At 39.9% G+C, this 20829-nt stretch overlaps 1 protein-coding gene across 4 annotated transcripts in view; it reads left to right on the top strand.

The window, feature by feature from the left end:
* The first annotated feature begins 230 nt into the window (after positions 1–230).
* GSAP (gamma-secretase activating protein) overlaps positions 231–20829 on the top strand; it is a 90882-nt gene continuing 70283 nt past the window's right edge. For 2 of the 4 annotated variants that reach the window (XR_003795096.1, XM_029232930.1), the window contains exons 1-5: positions 3824–4209; positions 14351–14427; positions 15413–15469; positions 17413–17482; positions 17790–17843. Coding sequence is in view for 2 of the 4 variants with exons in the window: in XM_029232930.1 (XP_029088763.1) it covers positions 4101–4209; positions 14351–14427; positions 15413–15469; positions 17413–17482; positions 17790–17843 (367 nt within the window). In the remaining 2 variants the exon portion in view is untranslated. Of the gene's footprint in view, positions 301–3823; positions 4210–11329; positions 12334–14350; positions 14428–15412; positions 15470–17412; positions 17483–17789; positions 17844–20829 lie in introns of those variants that run through there. The other 2 variants (XM_029232932.1, XM_029232931.1) reach the window with 2 other exon arrangements.

The following is a 20829-nucleotide window of genomic DNA, read 5'->3' as shown; positions in this document are numbered from 1 at the left end:
GCGTATGACTAGTCATTTAAAAGACTCCTTGTAAATTATTTCCTTGTAAATTTAAGTAAAAATGTTATGTAGAACCTGTGGGAAGTATTCTTAAAAGGAAGGCAGCATCCTCTTTTATCTCCCTTCTTCCATTTTGACTTTTGTAATGCAGACAAGATGGCTGAAGCTTTCACAGTCACCTTAGACCATGAGGACAAGGATATACTCAAAGAGCTGATAGAAGAAAAAGCTGGAAGAAGCCTGGATTCCTGATTTCAGAGACCTGCCCTCACAAGCACTGGACTACCTACCTCCAGATAGGTGAGAAAATAAGACCTGTGTGTTCAGTTCATTGTTAATTTGGGTTGTCAATAACTTCTGGTGCGCCTAATCCTGACTGATGCTCATGCCCATTCCCAGTCAGTCACTGGCAAGACGAAATGTTAACACCTGACTGGGGGCAAATGGATGGGGGGTGTCATAATGATCACCACCTTAGATATTTACTTAAAAACATATTAAATATATCTGCTAGAAATAGATTACTGTAGGGAAGCAGCATTCTTAATACCTACATAAGAAGTCACCTCATTGTAAGTGCTTTAGCATCTTAGTTACAAAACTTCAATTATTATTTCCTAGAAAGTTCAGAGGAACCTTACTCATGCATTATTTAGATTCTAATGGGTTTTCTGGTAACCTCTATTAATTTTAAGGAAAACATTCTCAGCTGTGCTTTCAAAGGATTAGCCTCCAAAATGCAAGGTTTGGTTTTTAGTTGATTCACTTCTACTTAATTTCAACCACATGAGTTTATTAACAAAAATGTTCTTTTAGCATATTTATTGCTCCACTGAATGCCAATTTCAAACCTAGTAATGATTTCGTTAGTCCTTTCCTTAGATTCCTTGTAGTTTTAGAATTTTGGACTAGATTTGTTAAATAGGCCATTTTCTAACTCCTTCAGAATCCACTTGTATTGTTTCTCGTTTCCAGACGTTCTTTCTGGTTAGGAGAACAGAGTGGAACTTTTCATTTTAATGTCTCTATTAGATTAACTATTTTCATTTACAAATGATCCATTCAACCCACATTTCCAATTCCTTTAGTTTCCTTCAACTCTAAAACTCAAGATGAAATTACAAAGAACTTAGACTATTTTGAGGAAAACATGTGATTCAAGTTCTGTGATTTCTCACTGTGGTCCCAGAATTCTACTCGAGTCGGGGTGTGGTATTTGCATAACTCGGAATCCTCAGGCTGTAAGGTAATTTGAGTCTTCTAAGTCAGTTCACTGGACATAATCAACACAAACACCAATAGCAGCAGACCTGTGTTCTGATCCCAACATCGTGGTTTACTAGCTTTGCTACTTTAGACCAGACATTCATTTCACCATTTTGAGCCTGTGCCCTCATCTCTAAAATAAAGGTCTTGATTATAAAATCTTTAGGTCTCCAACTCTATGCTATGCTATGATTTTAAGGAAGATGATGGTTAATTCTTAAAATCCCCAAGAAATAGAAATATTTCTATTCTATTCAAAAGCCAGTTCCAGGCTTCCCTGGTGGCGCAGTGGTTGAGAGTCCGCCTGCCGATGCAGGGGACACGGGTTCGTGCCCCGGTCCGGGAAGATCCCACATGCCGCGGAGCGGCTGGGCCCGTGAGCCATGGCCACTGAACCTGCACGTCCGGAGGCTGTGCTCCGCAACGGGATAGGCCACAACAGTGAGAGGCCCGCGTACCGCAAAAAAAAACCCCAAAAAAACTCAGTTCCAGTGCTTAAGGATTCTGAGGCAGCTTTCTTTTCTTTTCTCTTTTTTTAGGCAAATATTTAAAGTGTATAATGTGATGATTTGATATAAATATACATGGTGAAATGATTACCACAGTCAAGTTAACACATCCATCAATGAAGCAGCTTTTTAACTAAAGAAGATAGGACAGTTTCCAGTTCTGCCTTCTTTAGAGTTCAAGGATAATCCATCAGCATTCTTTTTCTGTTAATCTTTCACAAGTTGTAAACCAGTAAGTCACCATTCACTAGTCTTTTCCTTAGTGAATTATCTCCAAAGCTCAGCCATTCATATACTACCTTCATGGCTTTGGCCATGTCTCTCTGGTATCTTAGTTATTATTTCTCACCTTCTCTATGTTCTTTTTTATTTAAATTTATTTTGAAGGGAATTTTTATATAATCACTGCTTGATGAAGACTATAAAATCAGTTTTGCTTGGTAAAAAGAGGCTAACTGAGAAAAAAATCAACAGAAACTGACTTAATTTTTAAAATAGGAAAGTGAAGGTGTTTCTATATGACAAAGGCAACCAGCTCCATTTGGTAGGAAACATTCGTTGTAGTATCTCCCCCTTACTTCAGTGGCCACCCTTCTTCGCACCAGCAATATCAGCAGTCTCAGTAAGCGTTTCTGTTAAAGCTTCATGCACTTTACAGGTAGGATGACTTTCCTACGAATGTGGTGGTGAGTAGCGGAGAGCTACCTGAAATCATCCACCACCGCAGCCGGAGAAACGTGTCAGTAGGGCGAAATCAAGAGTCTCTTTTACCTTTATTTAGAGAAGTTTTCAAATCTTAGCGAGACTAAGAATCACCTGAGGCTCTGACTGAAATGCACATTTCTGTGCCTTGCCCAGGTCTAGACTAGAGCCTAGGAGTCTGCACTGTAAAACAGAGGGTAGTTTTCAGACCCTCACTTTGTGAGACATGTGACAAAGCACCCCTTGGTCCATTACTGACTCACTCTTCAGTAACAGTGCAGCACCTTCTGGCTGCTCTGTTAGCCGCTGCAGAGGGGTGTGCAAGACTCAAGATTCAATTCACGGCTCCATGCAGTATTTGATTGTCAAATGAGGTGTACTAGCAACATCTGTCTAGGAGTTCAGGGTTAGGAAGGTCGCTAGGGGCTGAAGCTGTGAGAAAGCTTTGTGGATCCAGATTGGAAGGGTCTGGTGATTTTTTTTGGAGGCAAGTGGGTGGAATCAGAGGGTTCTAGAATCAGTCCAACCTGGAGCCAAAGGTCTAGGTGAAAAGGCTGGAAGGGTCAGGTAAAGTATAGGCACTTTATCCTGCAGTCAGCTGTTACTCAAAGTCTTCTGCAGGGGCCATGAGGACAGCTTTGTTTTAGGGACAGTAATAACTTGGCATTGATGTTCAGGATGGATTGGATCTGCAGTGCCAAAGGTGCAGCAAGCAATACTGATGGTACACTCTCTAATGAAAAGAAACCTGAGTGGCAAGATTAAGAAAACATTGGACTTATTTATAGGTATGGGGATGAGACGGTGCCCCACACCACAGGTGCCCCTGGAAGGAGAGCACTTTTAAAAGAGTAAGTGCAGAGGAAATCTTCAGCAATTCAGCTTCGTTGCAGCCAGTGTAGGGAGCCCCGTAAATAGGCAGAAGACCTGTTTGTGTTGAGCTGATTGACCCTTTCCAGTGTCTCCGAATCTCTGTTAAAATAGAATCATCTCACATACACCTCGCTGCTACTTTCTACTTAAGTACTACTAATAAAATACCACCACCCTGAAATTGGGTTGAATAGGCCCAAGCCACCGCCTGCTTCTGCCCCGGTGATGACCTTGAACCTTCTCAGGTGACCCAGCTAGTAATACCTCTCTCTAGCCAACTGGTTTCTAAAGTTTGCTGCACAGTGGACTCACCTGGGGATTAAAATACAAACAAACAAACAAAAAACCCCCAAACGCCTAGCACGCACGTCATATGCAGCATAGTTTGGAAACCATTGGTCCAGCAACATCTCCACGCCTCTTTAAAAAACAAATCCTCCCTCCCTCTCTGTCCTCCGCCGCGAGGGTGCAAGTCGAGGGCTCGCGGCCCGGCGGGGTCTGGTCCCCGCGCCCTCGTCGCTCCCCCTCCCCCCATCCCCCCGCCGGCCCAGCGTGCGCAGCTCGAGGCTCACGTGCGCGGCGCGGGCCGGGCCGGGAGGAGGCGGTGCTGGGGCTTCTCCCGCTCGGCCGCGGCGGAACCGAAAGCGGCGGGCGGGGGAGAGGAAGGAGGGGCGGGCGCGGTGGCGCGCGGAGGGCCGGGAATGCCCGCGGCACAGGGCCCCAGAGCTGCCTGGTGGCCGCGTCCGGGCAATGGCCCTCCGTCTGGTCTCCGACTTCGATCTCGGGAAGGACGTGCTCCCGTGGCTGCGGGCACAGCGGGCGGCGTTAGTGGCCGCTGGGGCCGGAGGCGGAGGCCCAGGTGCTGTAGGCGTGCGTCGGGGAGGGGTGGGGGGTGGATGTGGGGGGGTTAGGCAGGGGCAGCGGAGGCGAGGGAGTCGGAGTCCTTTATACCTAGGTGGTTCCCGGGCTGGGCCGGGGTGGTTGGTGGGCACCGCCAGACGCGCAGCCTGTGCCCCCTGCCAGCCTGTGAAGGTTGGTGCTGAAGGGGTGACCTTCCCCTCTTCGGAATCTGGGCTTTGCCACCCTCATCCGGGGCCACTGGCTGAAGGGCGGAGGGACAGCCCCCGGGGCAAGGTGGGCAAGGTCTCGGTGGCGGAGTTGCACTGCTTGATTTTTAAACATCTTTATTGGAGTATAATTGCCTTACAATGGTGTGTTAGTTTCTGCTGTATAACAAAGTGAATCAGCTCTACGTGTACATATATACCGATATCCCCTCGCACCCTCCCTATCCCACCCCTCTAGGTGGTCACTGCTTCTTCTAGCGAGTCCTCCAGCTTCTGGCTTAAGGGTTGCGCACAGTAAGTCACCTTCAGTAGAAAGGCTGGGACGCTAGTGGTACCCTTGGTATCATCTCATCAGAGCAGGGCGTGGAGGAGCAGCTGCCCAGACTCTGCAACTCCTCCGGCACAGGGCTGCAGGGGGTGGGGGAGGGTCGTTCTCTATGCTTTATTCATATCTCACCTGCCTAAAAAGATTCATCACCTGGGTAGGGGTTCCACCAAGACTGGAGGCTCGTGGAAGTTCTCGCGTTATGAGAAAGAAAAGATGAATCATGGCCGTCAGGAAAACCACCGTATAAATACTTAACAGCTGCACGGTTTGTCCCCACGTTTGTGAGACGTGTTTCTGGGTGAACAGTATCCGTGATTTAGGGGACATGCCACTTCGGATGTGAAGTGCGAGAGGGTAGGGGTCTGCTTTCAGGCTGTGAGCAATGAACTGAGAGCCCACTGTTTTCCAAAGCATCAAGCCCGTCACCACCAACCCAGAGACCACCTGTGCCGGCCAGCAAGAGGCGTGAGACCAAGTGATCCTCGGGTGTCCTGCCCAACTTCCTCAGGGTGAATTGGAATACATTCTGGGCAGTTGAGCCTTTGATGTTCATCTGTCTCAAAAATCCTTTGTTTTGATTTTGATAAGGGAGTGGAAAGTGACTTTTGGGCCTTCCCAGCATTGATCAATCAAAACTTTAAAGAAGGGGGAACTCTGTGATTTCCCAGGTGGTTTTTCAAGAAGAAACGTTTGCTGCAAATAATGTTGCATCTTCAGGGCTTAGGTTCAGGTTCAAAGAAACGATACCCTGGATCCCAGTTGTGCAAAGGAGCTAGCCACTTCAGTGTGTTTACCTCTTTTTTTCCCCCTCTGGTTTTCCTTAAACACTTAGACTTGCTGGAGGGCATTTTTTGGAGAGGTCCATCAAATTACCCATATCTACAACTCCTTTCTCCTTATCGCTGGAGAAAATTTTCTGTCCTATGGCTTTAGCAGAATATTTGTAGGGTTCCTTGTCTTGGCATGTTAGTTGTTGGTTCCAAACAGGGAGTCATGTTTGCGTAGCTCAAGGCTCCAGTTTGACTAGTGAGTTTGACAAACGACTAGTGTCATTATTAGTAAAGCTTCACTTTGGGGGATTTTTTAAAGTCTCCTGAATGTCTAAAGAGCTTTTGAAGATTTATGGTTTCTACCACAAAGTGGTCCTTCCTCTGGACCTCCACCTTATATAGCTAAGTGGCAAGTGTCTGAAAATGAGAAGTTAGATGAAGTGTGAAATGCCACAGTCTTATGTTTCAGTAATGTGTGTTGTGATTGAAAAGCTGTGTGTGAGCCAGTTAGATTTTGGCTTCCTTGTGTCTTTCACACATCTGTGAAGGCATATAAACTTGTGTGTTGACATTTCACCAAACAGCAGATACCCCTGGGTCCTCAGAAACTAAACTTACTAGAAATACCAGATTTTTCTGATATTGGTAGTATTTTGCTCCTGCAGAGCACCTTGGCAAGATATTAGCCCTATTATACGAAAAGAAATTGTTATTTCTGAAAATCACCAGTGGGTGGTAGCTCAAAAAACCCACAAGTTAATTATTCTGCTGCTGTAATTTGTAGCACTGGCAGGGGAATGTGGGATTCTATTTTATTTCTAGCACAGCTATTACTCCACACATTTGTGCAAATTATTTTCCTTTCAAAGTCTCAGCTTTTCAAATGTAAATTATGAATAATTATACCATTGTAAAGTCTCCTCTCTGCACACTTGCTCTCTAAATTTGAAGCCTTAATATTTTTACATCAACAAATACAATTGAAGATTTCTTAGGGGTGTTAAGTAGTACTCCTGATGTATGACATATTTCTGGCAAAATAACAACAGAGCTGGGCTAAGTCAGCCAGGACAGAAATTCAGTGCATATATGATAGCATTTTAGTCAAAAAGGGGTTAAGAAGTAAGGAGACCAGATTTGGTTACTGCATGTGTTTCTTGTTCTAGGTTGAACTTTGGGAAAATTATTTCTCCTGAAATAAAGGAAGAAAATATTTGTTCTTTAAAAATTAAAACAGTTATACAAAAGAATATTTTTAACACATCTAAGCTATAAATAATAAAAGCAAAACTGTGTACCCACCTTAAAAATAGAATAATATCAAGACTTTTATAGGCTCTTCGTCTCCTTGTTTGATCCTGTTGCTCTCCATATCCCTCATCTGTAAGTTGTTACCTACAACCACTTAAACTTTTATATTTTAACATTTCTTTGATCCTATTTGTAGTTTTAACCCATATGTATATCTCCCTAAGCAAAATATCATTTCATTTTGCTTGTTTGTGAACTTTAAGTAAATGAAAGAACACTATATGTATTCTTTTCATTTTTTTTCTTCTCAGTAGTGTAAGATTTATCCATGTTGACTGCTGTAGTTCGTTAATTTTCACTGCTGTATAGTATTCCATTTGTGTGACTATACAACACTATGGTGGACATGGAGATGCAGTGCTTAGATCTTCCTATCAAGAAAGGGCTTGTCACAGGTGCTGTAAGTGTGGGCAGCAGATAGCCCTCAGCTGTCAGCACCTTCAGGGATGGCCTCGGCAGAGGGTTGCGTCACCCAACTTTATGCCCCTTTAGTTTAGGTATGGCCTCCTTTAATGAGAGGGTGAGGTGGGGTATAAAGGCCTGGGCATTTTGACTCACATGGGACAACTCTGACAATTCATTTCAGTTCTAGAGCTTCCCCAGTGGAGGACCCCAAGGTCACCTGAGGCTACTGGGCCTTCATTGTAACTTGACTTCTTCCCCAGCCTGGTCCTGCTTCCTTCTCTTTCCTGCTACAGGTGTTAATCCCACTTTAGTAAGCACTCCCTAGTAAATACCCTGCATACGAAACTGTCTCAGGATGTTTCCTAGGAAACCCAACTTACTTATCTTTATCCCAACAGTGACATTTGGGAGGTTTCTGGGGTTTGCTGTTACAGTCTATGCTTTTACTAACCTGGTGCATACTTTACATGTTTCTCTAGGATGGATGTCTGACAGTAGAGTTGCTGAGTCACAGGCTATGCACGTCTTCACTTTTCCTGGGTAGTGCCAAATTGTTTTCTAAAGTACTTGTACTTATTAACTACCCCATTTGTGGTATAGAAATGTTTTTGGTACTCTGTATCTTCACAAGCTCTTGATTTTTCCAGATTTTAAATTTCTTGTCAAACTGGTGGGTCTAAACGTTACTTCATTGTGGTTTGAGGTTGAACATCTCTATATATTTACTGGCTATTTGAGTTTCCCCTTCTATGGGATGTTGGTTCATCCTTTTGTCTTTTTGTCTATTGTGGCTTTTTTTAATATTGATTTTAAGGCATTCTTCATTGTGGATTCTAGTCCTTTGTTCATCATATATGTTGCAGATATCTTCCCTCAATCTCTTGGTTTTTTCAGTTTGTGATTACCTTTGATAAACAAGAGTTCTTGATTATAATGTAGTCTAATTTATGAGTCTTTTCCTTTACGGTTTGTGGTTTTTGGATATTTTAAAGAAATTTAGAAGCCATGAAGACATTTTTATATTAACTTCTAAAAGCTTTAAAGCTCTTTTCTTTGAATTTTGTTATCTTTTTAATCCATCTGGAATTTATTTTTGTAATATGATGTAGGAATCAAATAGGGGGACACCAGAACCTTCAAAAGTAGCCCTGATATTTGCTATTTTTAAGCTGGGTGGTGGTTACATGATTTTGTTTTGTTATTATTTATAGCTTACAGGTGTTAATATATTCTTTTGTAAATTGCATTGTTTTTCTGTGTTAATAGCTAGTAGTTCTAGTGTCACTAACCAAATAGCCCTACCTTTTCTCACTGACAGCAAAACCACTTCCTTCACACATCAAGTTTCCATATGTGTGTGAGTCTCCTTTTCTGGGCTTTTAATTTTGTTCCATTGGCCAATGTTAGACGAAGACATCTTAGTAACTATCTTTCTGTTAAGTCTTGATAACTGGTAGAGTAAGTCTTCTCACATCAGTCATCTTCAGGATCATCTTGGCTATTCTATGCTCCTTGTTCTTACATATATATTTTGGAATCAGCCAGTTAGATTTCACCAAAGTCTGTTGGATTTTTGATTTGAGTTGCATTGAATCTGTGGATCAGCTTAGGGAGAATTGGCATCTTTACAATATTAAATCTTCCCAACTATGAATAAAGTATAGCTTGTTGTTTATTTAGAGCTCCTTTATGATTCTTAAGAAGTCTTAGAATTTTCTCCATGAAGGTTTTTGCCAGATTTATTCCTGGGTTGTTATTATTTTTCGTTGCTCTCATAAATAGCACATTTAAAAACATTATAGGTTCTAACTATTACTGGTATGTAGCAATATAATAGATTTTATGTATTAATTTTTCTGTCTAATGCTTAATCCCCTCTTGGAATGTATCATATCTTCAGGAAATTAAGAAAAAGTCTCCGGTATGTAAATTTTCTAAGGTTTAAATGTCACGTATATTTAAGACCAGAAATAATGTAGGTTTTCTTGCCTATATCTCCTTGCCTGCTTCAATTAGTATTAGATTGATGAATTTATTAGAATCTATTAATGTTCCAGATTGATTAATCTTTAAAATACTGTAGTTATTCATTTTTTCCAGGGAAATGATATATTTTACCAGTTATCTGACTCAAGAGTAATGCTTTTATTGTTGCCTCCTAGATACCCCCAGACAGATTTGGGGGCCAGAGGATTGACTTAGTCACATTGTTTTTGTTTATTGTTTTACTCTTCTCTCGCCACTGTCTTTCCTTTTCACTTTTCCTTCCCCTACCTTCCTAGTCTCCTTTTCTAATTCTTTTCTCTCTTTATTGCTTAACTAATCACCCCATCCTTGATTTTTCTCATTTTATTCAGAATATGAAATATAAATCATATAATAATGTTTACTTCATACGTTTAGAAATTATAATATCTGGTCCTGTTGAGCAGGAGGTTTTATGTGACTTATTTACAGAATAGAAATGTCATAGGATAATTATATCTTAGCACTCCTTGATCTCTGTTTTAGGAACTAGTTCAAATTTTTGTATAGGGCTGTGAGACTCCCTCCACCCCCATAGTCATTGGAAAGAAAAGAAATACTTTTATTTGATTTTTGTCTCATAGCAGTTGGAAACCAAATTTACATATTTGACAGACATCTTCTTTTAAAGTGAAATCACTCGTGTTTGGCAAAGAATACATTGAAGTGGACGAGACTTATCTGGCAAACCAGCTTTTTTTTTTTTTTTTACAAATTTACCCTAAAGTTTATTTGAAAGGATAAAAGGATGAGAATAGCCATGAAAGGAGAGTGATCACAGAAGACTTGACCACCAAATATTAAAAAGCATTATAAAGCTGTAATCAAAGCAATGTGGCATTGACTTAATAATATGTAGACGGGTCAATGGAACAGGAATAAATAGTTCAGAAATATACATAGGGGTTTACTACATTATAAGTGTGGCATTTCAGAAAAAACATAATTCAATAAATGGCATTTGAACAACTGGGTAACCATTTGTAAACAAAGTATAATGACAAATGTTATCTCATACTGTATACGTATGAGTATAAATACATAAATAAATTTTAGTTGGATCAAATATATAATTAAAAAAATACAAACACAAAAATTGTAGAAAAAAATATACCAGGCATTTATATAATCTCAGGGTAGGAAATACAATTCTGTGCATGACATCAAAGATAGAAACTATAAATGAATATATTTATAGGGTTTTTTTTGAATTTTATTTTATTTTTTTTTAATACAGCAGGTTCTTATTATCTGTTTTATACATATTAGTGTATACATGTCAATCCCCATCTCCCAGTTCATCCCACCACCAGCTCCCTACCCCCACTGCTGCTTTCCCCCCTTGGTGTCCATACGTTTGTTCTCTACATCTGTGTCTCTATTTCTGCCTTGTGAACTGGTTCATCTGTACCATTTTTCTAGATTCCACATATATGCGTTAATATATATTTGTTTTTTTTCTTTCTGACTTACTTCACTCTCTATGACAGCCTCTAGGTCCATCCATATCTCTACGAATGACCCAATTCTGTTCTTTTTTATGGCTGAGTAATAGTCCATTGTATATATGTACCACATCTTTTTTTTTTTTAATAAATTTATTTATTTTATGGCTGTGTTGGGTCTTCGTTGCTGTGCGTGGGCTTCTCATTGTCGTGGCTTCTCTTGTTGTGGAGCACGGGCTTTAGGCGCACAGGCTTCAGTAGTTGTGGCACTTGGGCTCAGTAGTTGTGGCTTCTGGGCTCTAGAGCGCAGGCTCAGTAGTTGTGGCACACAGGCTTAGTTGCTCCGCGGCATGTGGGATCTTCCCGGACCAGGGCTCGAATCCGTGTCCCCTGCATTGGCAGGCAGACTCCCAACCACTGCGCCACCAGGGAAGCCCTGTACCACATCTTCTTTATCCATTCATCTGTCGGTGGGCATTTAGGTTGCTTCCATGACCTGGCTCTTGTAAATAAGGCTTCATTGGACACTGGGGTGGCAAACCAGCTTTAATTTTACATGAGCTGTGACTCACCAACACCTTTAATATCTAGGTACTCTCCGTTTTTTTAGTAGGTTTACTTATGCAAGTATTTATCAAAATGCTACATTTTTCCTTCATGAACTCTGACTTCACTGAACTGTAAAATTAAACCACATTTCCTCATTTGAAATTGCTAAACTTCCTCTTCTGGACTTTCCAGAGTTGAACTAGTGGGAGAAGAGTCAGAATGAATAAGCAAAGAGGTTATTGAATAAGTCTTTTAAAAGGGTGTGTCTAAAACATGAGCAACTAATCCGGGGAGGAAGGGCCGATGGGTTTATGGTGTGTGGTGAGACCCTGGTCTCTGGCTTAACAACATTGCTAAATTTATCGAATGCAAATATCCTTCAGATGAGAACCATGTACTTAACTGCAGGATTGTTTAAGACTGCAATTCTTACTCCCTAACAGACCCATGAAGGCATTATTTTTATTATTTCTTTCTACTCTGGTTACATTATAAGCAGGTCCTAGTTATGCTATCTAATGAATATTGTTTAATGTATATTATTTATAAATATGTAGTTCACTGGTTCTCAGCCCTGGCTGCACATTAGAATAACAAGGGAAACTTAAAAACACAGGCACCAGGGAGTAGGGCCCTCACCAGCTCAAAAAAATTAGGATATTTGGGACAGGGCTTGGGCATCCATGTTCTTTTAAAATCTCCCCGATGAGTCTAACACAACACAAGCATTGAGAACCATTGATTTAATGGAATAAGCATATATCATGTGTTGTAATCTGCACTTGTTGGAGAATTTTTTTCTCTTAATATTTTAGTGATTTGGAAATAGATGTGCTTTTGCAAGGAAATTGGATTTTCTTAGCAAGATTCTTGTAAAGAAGTTTCTTATCTTAGTTGAAACCTTTTAAGTGTACTTTTGAGAAGGTCTCTTCCAGCATCCTTATAATCTTGAAAGAAAAAAAAAATGCTTCTCAAAATATTGACACATTGCATTCCAGGAGTTTTGAGTCATGTGCAGGATGAAAAGAAACTCACTGAAATCCTCTTTAGATGTCTGCAAAATCTACCTTAAAGGATTTTTCGGTAATTATCCGTTTTCCCATTGTGAGTATGATACAGGAAACTTAGTTCATTCTGTTTACCTTTTCCTAGACTTGAAATTAGTCTGTGCCACTTTTTCAATATACGGTATTGGCCAGATATCTTAACTTCATTGAAACTCAGTTGTTTTACCCATACAATGGGCCTGTAGTACCTTACACAGTATGATTGAGATAGCAATGAGAACTCTGTAAATTATGAAGTGCTGTTCAGCAGTAAGCTAATTGAATCATACTATTATCCTGAGAGACCAAGTGATTATTCTTATTTTTTTTAATATTGAGAATAATGTGTCTGATACCTCAATATACATTGAAAAGTGTACATACCCATATATAAGCAACACTTGCCCCCTTCTTTGCCCTGCCCCCTGAAGAGCCAGGCAGCTTCTTCTTGTGAGGAGTTGGCAAGAGAGGTCTCAGGATGATTCCTAAGTTCTCAGTGAACCATCTCTAAATGTTTTCCACTCCCAGCTCCAGTGCAGGGGTTGAGCTCACCAATTATCCTGATTTTGTGTCTTGATTTTTCCTTTTTAATCAGGAATACAAACTGAAATTTGCTCTGATTTATAGGATATTTTGCATATGTTTTGTCTGAATATTGGAATTTGTCATAATCATAATATTTTAACATCTAATAACACTATTCTTGTGTGGGGAAAATGAGTCAAGTTTAAGCAATTTAATTTTGAGGAAATTGGGGATATATACTTTTCTTCCCAATTAATGATGATAATTATCAATGCTGTTTCTAACCAGTGTTTAAATCCTTTAACTGTAGAAATCGGAGGAATATCCAAAAATTTTAGAAGAAAAATGATGGTCAGTTAACTTACAAGTTAAATGTTTTGTGTAAAAAATCTTTATATCCTTTGTCAAATATGGCCTTCATACAGAAAAGTACACAAATCACAAGTGCAACTCAGTTAATTTTCACAAAGTGAGGCACACCCATGGAACTGGCACTCAGAGCCGGAAGGAGAAAATTAATAGAACCCCAAAGGTCCCCTTCATACTCCTTTCCAGCAATCACTCATCTAGCACAATAGATTCTTTTTGCCAGATTTTGAAACTTGTGTGTAAATTAAATCATACAGTTTGTACCTTTTTGGGAGGGGTGAGTATGTGGGCTTCTTGTACTCATTTATGCTGTATGTTACAGCAAGTTAATTCATTTTTATTGTTGTATAATATTCCATTGTTTGAATATACCACAATTTATTCATTCTTTGCTTGATGGATATTTTGGGTTTCCAGTTTTGACTATTATGAACCATAGTGCTATATTTATTTATTTATTTATTTTTGGCTGCTTTGGGTCTTTGTTGCCATGTGCAGGCTTTCTCTAGTTGCAGCAAGCGGGGGCTACTCTTCTTTGCGGTGTGTGGGCTTCTCACTGCGGTGGCTTCTCTTGTTGTGGAGCACATGCTTTAGGCATGCGGGCTTCAGTAGTTGTGGCACGCGGGCTCAGTAGTTTTGGCTCACGAGCTCTAGAACGCAGGCTCAGTAGTTGTGGCGCATGGGCTTAGTTGCTCCACAGCATGTGGGATCTTCCCAGACCAGGGCTTGAACCCGTGTCCCCTACATTGGCAGGCGGATTCTTAACCACTGCGCCACCAGGGAAGTCTCTGAACCATAGTGCTGTAGATGTCATATGTGTTATTTGCCACAATATGTGTATACTTCTTATAAGATATATGTACAAGGGCAATTTTTGAGCCATATATATTCAGCTTCAGTAGATTCTGCTGGTTTTTTCCAATGTGTACACTTCCATTAGCAAGGCTCCCTTGAGGTACTTCCTAATCACTGCTCCTTTCCTCTTCCCTAAAGGTCATTACTAGTCTGATCTCTAATAAAATAGATTAGCTTTGCTTGTTTTTAAACTCTATGTAATGGTATGATCAGTATTCTTTCGTATTTGGCTTTTCACTAATATTGTATTTGTTAGATATGTTTGTAAACATCTGCTAAGTGTTAACTTGCTATTATTGTTTCAGGTGTTTTAGAAAACAATTATGAGAGCTTACGTGTACTAAATGTTGAAAGAAATGGAAATATTATTTATACCTATAAGGTATGCCTATATTCTTTTTTTAAATTGTGGTAAAATATACATAACATAAAATTTACCATTTTAACCATTTCTTTTTTTACAGAGTTTTATGCTGTATCTTATTGAGGGGTAGTGAGTAAGACCTGTTGGCATTTAATCTTTAACATATGACATTTTTTATTTTGTGAGATTGAATAGGGTAATTGAAATTCAGTCTTATGAAATATGTTCTCTTTTTTAAATAAAAAACTATACAGTGTCTGACACAGTGCTCAAATGTTTTGAATAGGTGAACAGTTTCATTTTCTACAGGAAAAATGCCAAGTAAGAGATGTTTAAACCTAATTAATGTTAAATTTTTATCTTTGAGAAAATATTAAATATTATTACTATACATCATCTTTTCAAACTTATATATGCTCAGACTTTTGAGGTATTAATATTTGACAGTGTGTTTTCAATATTAATTGTTCTAAGGAAAGAAAATTTAACTTTACAGATAACTTTACCGTAGTAGTGAAAAGTGGAAGAATGATAACAGTGGTCAGTTTGCTTTGCACAGTTGTATTACTGTACTTTTTTTCTTTTTGCCTAAAAAAAGTTATTTTAAGTTGTATCTATGAGGATGCTGCGTTAAAGGAGTTGTACGATTCAAAAAGTTTTACTTATAAGAATATCAGGGACTTGTTCTGGCCACTTTCAGTGACCATCATATATATTCTCTTACAGAAATAAATGGAAGTACAAAAAGATTCGCTCCTTCACCATGCTCAGTCCTAGGAGACAGGGTCCCCCAGACTCACTGAGCTGTACATTCTTATTGCCTTTCACTCTTTGATCCATATGACCAGCAGAAACAGGTTCAGTCCCTCTCTGACATGCACAGCAGTCTACCTTTAGAGTGCTTGTTGCTAATACTGGTTGAATTGTTGCAGGTTTCTTTTAAAACTAGTAACTTCCTAAACAATGACATTTAATAAACATCTCGTTAATTTTTTCTTTTCAGGATGATAAGGGAAATGTCTTCTTTGGATTGTATGATTACCAGACCAAACAAAACGAGGTAAAAATCACCATAGATTATAGTTACTTATTGGTTACTTTCCTGCTATTCAAGTTTTCCTTCTTTCTAGATACAACTTCTTATTTCATTTTATTTTCTAAAAATTTAGTTTATATTTCTTTGCTTCCTTCTCTTCTCCCTTTACCATTATCTTAAAAAAAAAAATGTGTAAGGAGTCCTGGAACAAAATGTCACCTGGTCTCTTAGTCCTTTGAGATTTAAGCCAAGTTGGCGCAAACCAACTATCCAATGTTCTGTAGGAATGTAGGAAGTCCAACGCCCTCCCCCGGATTTGTGTGCTCCCAGAAGCTTAGTATCTCATAATGACCTCTGGCTCTGACTTCTGGTTCTGCGTAACCTTCACTGTTCTTGCTTCTCATTACTTCTCAAAGATCCAGATTTAGAACCAGCCTCCTTTTCTTAATCTTTCCTCAAACCACTCACGTAAGACATTGGTTAACGTGACAGGCTTGTCTAATTCTTGAGGCAAATGGGAGGGAGTCACTTTGTGCCTACATAAAAACAATTTACCAGTATTGAGGGACTCAGAAGTCTATAAATGTACACTGGCACAGAAGGCGCTCCAAAACACATTATTACATGAAAAAAGCAAGTTGCCAGAATAATACATTGCATTTATGTTTAAAAAACTTGCAAGACAAATATATACGTGCATAAATATATATTAAAAACTCATTTTGAATGATCTGGAAGGCTACAGAGCAAATTACAAACATGTTTCCTTTGCAGAGGAAATTGGAATTGGGTGAATGTAATGGAGAACGTAGACTTTTTATTTGGTAGTGTTTGCATGTTTTAAACGCTGAGACTCTCCTTGTGCGTTATTTATTAATTAAAAGGATAAAACACTGAAAACTTAAGTGTATACGCTCATGACTCTTCTTACTTATAAATAAGAATCACTCAGTTAGAGCAGGAGTCAAAGAAAACCAAAATTTCTCACATGAATTCAGAGCCTTCTTATTAACTCAAAGTTCCCTTTTCCTGACTTTTCAACATTTTCTGTCAACTTCTGGCCACTGGATTCTAGTATGTTCTCAGTGGTTCTTTAGTCTGCAGGTACTAATTACCTTCGTAATAGTTCTGCAGTCACTGTTTCTCTTAGCCTGCTCTCTCCTGAAGTCTAAGGCTCTATCTTTCCTTATCCTCTAAGTGTATTTTAAGAGACTTTATTTAATATAACTGTGATTGGCTCCAGTTCCTCAATCTGCACCTCACATCCTCCTTCTGCATGACCATTTTAATTTTCTTTACTATTCCAGGAAATGGAATCTTGCAACAATCGAACAGCAAGAAAATAAAAATAAAGATTAAATAAAAAAGAAGACTGCTTTGCCAGTATTGTAAATATGGGAGTCCTTTAGGGGATGCACTTGTGACAGTCTGTTAGACATAGTTAATGATGTCATAGTCATGTAAATTGATTAGTTACTTGCCTCAATAATCATAATAGCTAACACTTGAGTACTTATTATGTGTGGCAGACATTGTAGTAAGTACTTTCACATGGATTATCTAACTCACCACTTCTAAGGATCTCCTGAGATAGGTTGTATTATGATTTCAGTTTTACTGATGGGAGGATAGAGAGGTTGAATAACTCATCTAAAGTCACACAGCTAGCAAGTGGCAGAGTTAGGATTTGAACCTGGATCTAGCTTGGCTCCAAGTTCTATGCTCTTAACCACTATACTATATTGTCTCATGGTTAAGTTTCAGTGCCAAAGATGGCCTACAATAGCAAACTTTTTTCTTAAAAAATAATCTGAAACTTCTCAGTATGGATAAACTGGTTCACTGGTGGTTCTTTAATAAAATGCTTTGCCGCAATGATACTTGCTAGAGAGCTGAATGGGAATTGCATTCATGAAATTGTTGTTTAACATGAAACTCCAAATTAAAAAATACTTCTGTTTTAATAGCATCTCTATACATTTGAGAAAGACTTGCAAGTTGTCAGTTGCTCAGTCAACAGGGAGAGAACTTTGTTGGGTAAGTTGAACTCTTTCATTGCTACAATTCAAGAACTAAACTACATTTTTTTAGTTTCAAAGTACTGAATTTTTGCAATATTTGATCATTTTATAACAATGGTTTTCTGGGAGAAGATGCACTTGGGAGATTAGATTTGAAATAAAGAATCTGTAGAGTCTATCTACAAAAAAGAATACTTTGTATTTCACCTTAATCATCCACTGACAGCTTTGAGCCCTCACTTATTTTGGGTATAAAATGGTAAACTGTTAAAGCCGCTGTGTGGATCATTTGCTAATGGATTATTTTTTTCTTTTTCCATTAGCTGCAAGTTTAGTTCAAGCTGCTAAAGAGGGAAGAAGGAATGAGCTTCAACCAGGTAATGAAATTACAGTTTTTAGTACTTATTGAGAGATGAAGATTTATTGAACTACTGTCAAATTGTAAGCATTTTTACAAATAGCTTTATCTCAGAATAAAAAGGCAAAGGTCATGTCAAGCATGAAAAAGAGGTTTCTTTACATTTTTTCCAAGTAAACAAGAAAGTACAGAAAATAATATAACAGTGAATAACAAATATTAAAAAGGCAATTAGCATCTGTAGACTGAACATGGAGAACACACTAGAAACCCTACAGGCAGAAGCTGGTACAAAAGGTTGGGAAGACGTTAGTATTGCTTGGAGAATGCCATTTTATCCTGATATCTGGTGAACTTCTAACCAGCACATATTGCATTATGAATAGTCCACGAATTCTAAATAAAAATCAGTTCTACTCATTTGCCGAGGCCCACTTCATAGTTGATTACTTATATGATTCCCACCCTCACTTCCTTTTAACATTTTTTATCATCCATCTGTTCAGAACTCAACAAATATGGAGTGCCTGCAGTGGGTCAGGCTCAATGCACAGCGCTGGGGATACAATGGATGCAAGAGAGGAGTGGCGATTGCCCACACGGCGAGCTATAGGGTCTAGTGGTAGGCGGGGTGCCCCATGAGGTATGTGTCCCATCTCCAAAGTTGGACAATAAGCCTAGTGGGACCAGCTTTTCAATTTATCAAGAGAAGTATGGACTATTATGTAAAATTTTAATTTTTAAATGTTGGCCCAGATATATTTTTTAAAATAAACAAACTTATTTATTTATTTATTTATGGCTGCGTTAGGTCTTTGTTGCTATGCATGGGCTTTCTGTAGTTGCAGTGAGCGGGGGCTACTCTTTGTTGCGGTGCATGGGCTTCTCACTGAGGTGGCTTTTCGTTGCGGAGCACGGGCTCTAGCCTTGTGGGCACCAGAGCGCAGGCTCAGTAGTTGTGGCACACGGGCTTAGTTGCTCTGTGGCATGTGGGATCTTCCCGGACCAGGGCTCGAACGCGTGTTCCTTGCATTGGCAGGTGGATTGTTAACCACTGTGCCACCAGGGAAGTACCAGCCCAGATATTAAAAAAAAAATTCTCTTCAGGCAATGATAACCACCTGTGGCTGGATCCAGCCTGTGGACTACCATTTTTCAACCTCTGCTCAGGTAGATCGCATGTCAGTCTCTTTCTATTTCTATCCTGCAGTGCTTTCCATCTCTTCTGTTTGTTTGGCACTTAAGCTCCTTCTTTTGTTAGCAGAGTTCCCACTCGGATGTATTTTCCTGCAGTTATGTGTGATGGAAAACCCTTTATAAATACTTTCCAGTGAGGCTTATGAGGCAGTCCTGGGCTCCCGCAGAGCCAGCTTATAGTGTCAAGGGAACCAGAGCTGAGTCTGGATGGGACCTTCTCAGGGACCTCAGCAGAACAGTTTATGAGAGATGGTGGCGGGCAGAAGGCTTTCCCTGAAATCTCATCATTGTTTTACTCATCCTAACCTTCCTTCCTGCCATGTTATACTGAGAACCTCTGCAGTCCTCTTCCCTCTTCTGTGTCATGTCCTCCTCTGTTTTTTTTTTGTTTTGTTTTTTTTTTTTTGGCTGTGTTGGGTCTTCGTTGTTGCATGCGGGCTTTCTCTAGTTGTGGCGAGCAGGGGCTACTATTCGTTGTAGGGCGCGGGCTTCTCATTGCAGTGGCTTGTCTTTGTTGCGGAGCCCGGGCTCTAGGCTCACAGCCTTCAGTAGTTGTGGCTCTCGGGCTCTAGAGCGCAGGCTCAGTAGTTGTGGCGCACGGGCTCGGTTGCTCCGTGGCACGTGGGATCTTCCCAGACCAGGGCTCGGACCCGTGTCCCTTGCATTGGCAGGCGGATTCTTAACCACTGTGTCACCAGAGAAGTACCTCATGTCCTCCTCTTAGCATCCTCTGCTCCTCTTAGAATTAGGGGCAATGCTTAATTCAGAGATGATGGAAATGGACTAGCTGAAGCAAGATAGGTTCTAAAACATTGGTGTTCTGACTCCTAAAACAAGGGAATGGATGTGAGCCTGATCTCCTGGGCTAATAGCTGCTTGTGTTCATCCCAATTATGAGGCTAGGCATCTGTACAGAACCTTGGATTAGGTCCCTGTGCCTCCCAGTTCTTTTTGAAACCTTATTCCTTTGAGCCTTAGAAATTCCTTACTATGTTGGTAAACCCAGTAGAAACTATAATCTTTACATGATATTTACCATCTATGCCTAATCGTCATGCAGAAGAGTGGCGATTATGTATATCATAGAATGTACTTTCAGGCCAACTTTATTGTAAGTTTGATTTGATTACAACATTAAATCCTATTCAGGTAATGTTACTAAGCTTTGAAAATTTGATGTACCTCTCGTGAAATTATCTGATCACATCTTTTAAAATAGTAGAATGAATAGTGTTAATTTTTGTATTGGAAACCCCATACTTTATCTTAGCTCACCTTTTATACCAGCCACTACACTGAGAACCAGCTCTGCCCAAATGCAATTTGACAGGCAGTGCCTCACCTCAGCTGCTCTACCTACTTCTCGCTTTTTGCCCAGAGCCCTTGGGAAAATCTGCTTACCAGCTGCATGTGTACCACCTAGAAGTATGTTTAGAAAGGATTTCCAGTAGGATAAGCCATGACTAATCAGGGGACAAGGAGCTGAAGGATGAACACTCCCCCTTTCCAGCCCTCTAGTGGATGATTCTGAGGTGCACTCCATGCAACGTGGTCAGTCAACTGACAGTGCCCGTACCCTGCATACTCTTCTTCCCTGTTTCACTCTCCCCACTCCCTCGTGCCAGCAGCTCGTGGCTAAAGTGATCCTTCCCCTGAGATGACTTCTTGTTTTAGTTTGGGTTTCCCCCGTAAGTAGAGTCTGAGGCAAGTATTTGAGCCCAGTTAGTTTATTTGAGGGATGATCCTAGGAAACACTATTAAAGGAGAGTTTAAACAGAGATCTGAAAGGAGGGAGCAAGCATGCGCCA

Source organism: Monodon monoceros, unplaced genomic scaffold, assembly GCF_005190385.1.
Source record: "Monodon monoceros isolate NGI ecotype Baffin Bay Population unplaced genomic scaffold, NGI_Narwhal_1 Super_Scaffold_2, whole genome shotgun sequence".
Taxonomy (NCBI): Eukaryota; Metazoa; Chordata; class Mammalia; order Artiodactyla; family Monodontidae; genus Monodon; species Monodon monoceros.
The sequence above is the reverse complement of the archived record's forward strand: the minus strand, read 5'-3'. Positions and strand labels throughout refer to the sequence as shown.